Genomic DNA, 6,841 nt, shown 5'->3' on the forward strand with positions numbered 1-6,841 from the left:
AAAGACTAAAAGAAACTGAATAAAACCGTCTGTAAGACCAATAACCAATGTTACTATGTTTCTAAACTATACTCCCCCTAACACTGTGCAAGCTCTTCTCCATCTCCCCCTCAAAATTTTCTCCCCCTTTTTGACCGGAATGGCCAAAGGACTAGAACTGATCTGACTCTGAATCCGAGCCTTGCTCCATAGACAAGTTTTGTATCTGTGAAGATAGCGCGGTGATCTGTCCTTGAAGATATGCAAACTGGTCCGCGGTGTGCTGTACATGATAATCCAGCACTGTAGACATTTGATCCATTTTAGCTAGTAATAGATCAAGTTTGCTCAAGCATTGTGGTGGAGACGAAGATGATGGCTGTGCAGTTGGCTCTGGAGTTGAGGTGAACCTATCAATCTCCTCCTCTGTATCTCCACCCTCATCTTGCTCAACACAAGGCTGTAGGATGGTATGCACACCAGTCTTGGAGCCCTTGATGTGTGCAGTGCTCCTAGTCAGTGTATGACCACCAATGGGGTAGTCCTTCTAAGCAACTGTGAGGCCACTGGGTAGCTTGAGCTTTGCCTTGGCAATCAATCCCATGATCAAAGAGGGGAACGACATCACAGTTCGTGAATTCTGCTTTGTAATGCTCTTCTTCAGGACATGCATGATATGGCCACAAATGTCAATCTCCTTATGAGTAAAGAGATCATACAGGAATCTTGTTCTCGGAGCAGATAGTGTGGTGAGATTGGTGACCGGATACAGATTATGAATCATCACATAACTTAGTGTCCTCATTTCCGGAGAAAACTTGATGGTGTCTATGGATGATTTCTTCGGTTCACCTTGAAGACTCAAACCAAGCTCTCTTCACAGTGCACCCAAATCATCGATGACTCCACATGAGCAATGGTCATGAAGGCGGAGTAGTTTCCCTCTCTATCACAACTCTTTCCGAGTCAGAATCAGAAGATTCTATATCATTGAGCGTCGTGGCATAAGCGTTGCCTTTTCCCCTCAAAAAATTTAGACACTCCTTCTTTAGATGTCCATGGCCATTGCACTCATAGCACACAATGTCTGAAGAAGGTTGAGAATCCTTCCCTTCTTTCCTGTAAACTCTTTCCTATCACCTCTTGAAGATGAAAATTTCCTCTGTTGAATGGTTTTCCACTGTTCTTCATCTTCAAAAATTTTCGAAGTTTTTCGCAGATATACTACTTCCTTCTCCACTCCATCTTCTTGGAAGGATCATCCATTCTTTCGGTGAAAGTTTTAAGAGCAAGTAATTTACTCGTCTTATGGGAAGGTAGTCCAAGCTCATACGTTTGAAGTGATCCAATGAGCTCTTGGATCTTAATTTCATCCAAATCCTTGCTTTCCTCTATGGCTGTGACTTTTGCCCGAAAGCTCTCCGGTAAGGACCTCAAAATTTTTCTCACCAACTTAGTATCTTCAATCTTCTCCCAAAGATTGAGTTTAGCAATTACAATTTCATTGAACTTCCCATAGAATGAATCAAATAGTTCATCATCCCCATCTTGAGCTCTTCAAATTTTGTGGTAAGCATCTGAACTTTGTGTCCTTAACTTTCTTCGTACCCTCATATGTCGTCTCCAAAATCTCCCAAACTTCCTTGACTACCGTCATATGAGAGATCCTGTGAAATTCATCAGGAGACACACCACAACAAATAGCATTTAACGCTTTACTATAGCATTGGCTGCTGCGAGAGTTGCCTTATCCCAAGTGGACTTAGGATCCATCAGCTTAGTCCTACCAGCCTCATCTGCATCCTAAACGGTATCATCCATAGAGCATAAAAATGCTCTCATTCTGACTTTCCAGAAGGCATAATTGTTCCTATCAAAAAATGGTGGAACATTGAGCAATTGAGATTGGTCCATCTCAAATAGGGTCAAGGATCACATTCAGGTATTTAAACCACAGCGAGTGTACCTGTTTTGATACTAATTGAAAGCTCAAAAAATGTGTTGAAAACACAAGAGCTATTTAGACCCCTCCAATTAAAGTTACGGCTCGATAGATTTTACACTAACTTACTACAAAGTGCAGAATAGTGTAAATGCGAGCGGATGAACAAATAAGCTACTCTAATCCATAAACTAAGCATTACAGCAGTATAATGGAATATAAAAGAGTAGGGAAGAAGGATGCAAACACAAAAAACACCGAGACGTGTTTTCGAAGAGGAAACCGAAGAACTCGGCGAAAAACCTCTCTGCCGCCCTCCAAGTAGAAATCGATCCACTAGACAATCAGTTGGGATACATGGGTTAGCAAGAGACCCTCCAAGCCTAATCTACCGATGCACCTAAACCTCCAAGCTCCTACTCCAACAAGGCTTCTCGGAACCGTGTCTTGTCTAGCACCCCGGATCCCGCAACAAGCTCCATGTTGCATCTGCCATTCCAGGCTTCTTCCAATACTTTCCAGCAGCACCAAAATGTACACAACACTCTCAAAGGGTGTGGTAAGTGTTTGGGCTATCAACCTCTCAATGGTGTGAAAATAGAGAGGGAAGCGTTGAGGAGATACCACAAGCAAGTGTATAGAGAAAGGTGGGGATGACAATCTCTAATTCCCAATGATTTTGGCTAGGGTTTTCTCTCTGAAGCATACCTCAACATTTGTGGGTAATGAGGGTATATATAGGATAGGTAAGAAAGTGTGAGTCAGTTAGTACAGGCTGGCAGAACAAATTGCCTCGTGGGTGTCTCGCGGGAAGGCCTTACCCATGAGATACTCGCGAGACAGCTGTCTCCACCTGGCCTGACTCTTCACATTCCAGTATGTGCATGGCACATGATTCATTTCGCAGGAAGCTAGGTTGCGACATACCTGCGAGAATTCTTCAGCATTCAAATGTTTTAGTCTTCACACTCTCTCTCTATCAGACATCCCTTACAACAAATTCCACAATAGATACAGGGTATATACGATTGATAATGATTACAATCAAATTTGGCATGGAATAAAAGCCAACAAAATACATAGTTGTAAATGACAACTTTACACTTTCAATTTTGAGCTTTTCCAACATCATCCTCCCTCTAAGAAGCCCATTGGTCACTAATAGCCATGGCTTGAAGGCATCTTTTTATCAACTTCAACATTTTCAGCATTATAACAACCGAAGCAAATTTAGTATCAATAACTTGGAGCAGTTTTAATGGACAAAATTCATTAAACATTGCCAACCTCATTGAATGGTTCATGATAAAAACACGTATGAAGGATGCATCATCAGCAATACGTGTAATCCAACTACATTCCTCATATGTAACTTCATTCTTTTCAGTGTTTTTTGCTGCACAAATATTCTTTAAAGCTAGATTGAGAGTGTGGACAACATAGGGTGTTTAGAATATTTTAGGATACTCACCTTCAATAAGAGCTCTAGCAGACTTCATCACACTAACATTATTAATGATGACTTGGACAACTTTTTCATGTCCAATATCTTTTATAGCATCCTTCAATATCCCAGCAATATAATGTTTGTCTTTGAACTTACCTGACCCATCAATTGCCTTTATAAACACTAGACCCCCATCTGATACAGCCATAATATTAACAAGAGGCCTCCTTTGTGGATTTGACCATCCATCAAGAACTATACTTACATTGTTTTCAAGCCAAGAGTCCTTAATTGGTTTTAAAAGTCTTTCAGCATGAGCTCTTTCTTTTTGCAAAAGTGTTGTTCTCAAGGCATTGTATCCAGAAGGAAGATAACCCGGAATGTTATGGGTAGCAGCATATGCATAGGAACTATGATAATATGGGTTCCTTGCAAAGTTAAACGAAAGTCCACCGGTGTAAAACATCTTAGCAATTCTGCTATCCAAATCATGTCTAGCATTATTCTGGAATGCTTTCTCCAAAGGAGAATTCATAGTCACCTTCCTCCTCTTACCATCAACCGGATTTGTACTATCACTCCCTTCCTATCTTCGAAATGTGGAAATAGGTATAGCAAGCCCACGGCTTGGGAGAGGTAGGGGTAAGGGAATTTGACTTCTCCGTTCTCTCTTTAACTTATCATTCTCAACTTGATCATGCATTCGTTGCATTTCCAGCCTATGGCTCGGTGTCGTCTTAAGGAATCCTTTAATACATTTGCCAGGAATTTTTAACAAATGAGCCTTAACCCTAGAATAGGATCCCATATAAACCATACCACAATAGTTGCACTTAAAGTATGTGTTTCCACCTGATTTAATAGTAGCACCAGGTGGTTTTTCTACTTTAGTCACATACTGCCAAAAAGGAGATTCTTCATTTGGCACTTCTTGATTACATGAAGGTGAAGTTTCTGTGCTAGTAACTTCCTCCATTGCGAATTCAATAGATTCAATTTAACCTACAAATAATAACTATTAACTAAATAAATTAATAATAAATCAGACCCAAGTTCACAGATTCAAAAATCACAATGAATAATAAGTAATAACTATTAACTAAATAAATTAATAATAAATCAAACCCAAGTTCACATATTCACAAATCACAATAAGTAATAAGTTCATGAGGCCTAGTTCACAATAAGTAATAAATCAAACCCAAGTTCACAGATTCACTCATAAATCACAGATTCACAAATTACTAATAACTATTAACTATTAACTAAATTAAACTAAGATTCACAGTCACAGATTCACTGTTCACATATCAATAGATTCAATACCTGAGTTGAGAATGTTTGGACGAAGTGAGAGCACAGCACAGAGCCACAGAGAAGAGAGCACACTAGCATAAAGCCACAGAGAAGCCGAGCATAGAGAAGAAAGCACACCACACCGTAGAGAGCACAGAGCCACAGAGAAGAGAGACGAGTGATGGAGAGAGAGAAAGTGTTTGGACAAAGTGAGAGTGCGTGAGAGAGTTTTAGGGTTTGTTAGTAAGTTCAAACGGTGTGTTTTGCACCTTTTTTATTTTTATTTTTTTTAAATTTCGACCTGAATCGGCCATTTCGGCTTAAACCAGTTGTTTCGATGGTTTCGCCGATACGGGCCGAGTCGGCGCGAATCAGGCCGATTCAGCANCACTCTCTCTCTATCAGACATCCCTTACAACAAATTCCACAATAGATACAGGGTATATACGATTGATAATGATTACAATCAAATTTGGCATGGAATAAAAGCCAACAAAATACATAGTTGTAAATGACAACTTTACACTTTCAATTTTTGAGCTTTTCCAACATCATCCTCCCTCTAAGAAGCCCATTGGTCACTAATAGCCATGGCTTGAAGGCATCTTTTTATCAACTTCAACATTTTCAGCATTATAACAACCGAAGCAAATTTAGTATCAATAACTTGGAGCAGTTTTAATGGACAAAATTCATTAAACATTGCCAACCTCATTGAATGGTTCATGATAAAAACACGTATGAAGGATGCATCATCAGCAATACGTGTAATCCAACTACATTCCTCATATGTAACTTCATTCTTTTCAGTGTTTTTTGCTGCACAAATATTCTTTAAAGCTAGATTGAGAGTGTGGACAACATAGGGTGTTTAGAATATTTTAGGATACTCACCTTCAATAAGAGCTCTAGCAGACTTCATCACACTAACATTATTAATGATGACTTGGACAACTTTTTCATGTCCAATATCTTTTATAGCATCCTTCAATATCCCAGCAATATAATGTTTGTCTTTGAACTTACCTGACCCATCAATTGCCTTTATAAACACTAGACCCCCATCTGATACAGCCATAATATTAACAAGAGGCCTCCTTTGTGGATTTGACCATCCATCAAGAACTATACTTACATTGTTTTCAAGCCAAGAGTCCTTAATTGGTTTTAAAAGTCTTTCAGCATGAGCTCTTTCTTTTTGCAAAAGTGTTGTTCTCAAGGCATTGTATCCAGAAGGAAGATAACCCGGAATGTTATGGGTAGCAGCATATGCATAGGAACTATGATAATATGGGTTCCTTGCAAAGTTAAACGAAAGTCCACCGGTGTAAAACATCTTAGCAATTCTGCTATCCAAATCATGTCTAGCATTATTCTGGAATGCTTTCTCCAAAGGAGAATTCATAGTCACCTTCCTCCTCTTACCATCAACCGGATTTGTACTATCACTCCCTTCCTATCTTCGAAATGTGGAAATAGGTATAGTAAGCCCACGGCTTGGGAGAGGTAGGGGTAAGGGAATTTGACTTCTCCGTTCTCTCTTTAACTTATCATTCTCAACTTGATCATGCATTCGTTGCATTTCCAGCCTATGGCTCGGTGTCGTCTTAAGGCATCCTTTAATACATTTGCCAGGAATTTTTAACAAATGAGCCTTAACCCTAGAATAGGATCCCATATAAACCATACCACAATAGTTGCACTTAAAGTATGTGTTTCCACCTGATTTAACAGTAGCACCAGGTGGTTTTTCTACTTTAGTCACATACTGCCAAAAAGGAGATTCTTCATTTGGCACTTCTTGATTAGATGAAGGTGAAGTTTCTGTGCTAGTAACTTCCTCCATTGCGAATTCAATAGATTCAATTTAACCTACAAATAATAACTATTAACTAAATAAATTAATAATAAATCAGACCCAAGTTCGCAGATTCAAAAATCACAATGAATAATAAGTAATATCTATTAACTAAATAAATTAATAATAAATCAAACCCAAGTTCACAGATTCACAAATCACAATAAGTAATAAGTTCATGAGGCCTAGTTCACAATGAGTAATAAATCAAACCCAAGTTCACAGATTCACTCATAAATCACAGATTCACAAATTACTAATAACTATTAACTATTAACTAAATTAAACTAAGATTCACAGTCACAGATTCACTGTTCAC

At 38.9% G+C, this 6,841-nt stretch overlaps 1 protein-coding gene across 1 annotated transcript; it reads right to left on the minus strand.

Annotated features, from left to right (window-relative positions):
* Positions 1 to 5,226: 5,226 nt before the first annotated feature.
* LOC136070881 (uncharacterized) lies at positions 5,227 to 6,069 on the minus strand. The gene is made up of 2 exons (XM_065781448.1): positions 5,559 to 6,069; positions 5,227 to 5,483 (listed from the first exon to the last, which is right to left on the minus strand). The coding sequence occupies exons 1-2, from the start codon at positions 6,067 to 6,069 to the stop codon at positions 5,227 to 5,229; spliced, it is 768 nt and encodes a 255-aa protein (XP_065637520.1).
* Positions 6,070 to 6,841: the final 772 nt, after the last annotated feature.

The sequence above is a fragment of the Quercus suber genome, unplaced genomic scaffold, assembly GCF_002906115.3.
Source record: "Quercus suber isolate HL8 unplaced genomic scaffold, Cork oak 2.0 scaffold_267, whole genome shotgun sequence".
NCBI classification, from domain to species: domain Eukaryota; kingdom Viridiplantae; phylum Streptophyta; class Magnoliopsida; order Fagales; family Fagaceae; genus Quercus; species Quercus suber.

Bases quoted from the DNA above. Each gene is read 5' to 3' on its own strand.
- LOC136070881 (XM_065781448.1), bottom strand. From the start codon at position 6,069: ATGAATTCTCCTTTGGAGAAAGCATTCCAGAATAATGCTAGACATGAT. The intron at 5,484-5,558 runs GTGAGTATCCTA...ATATTTGTGCAG, and splicing joins TGCTAGAGCTCTTATTGAAG to CAAAAAACACTGAAAAGAAT.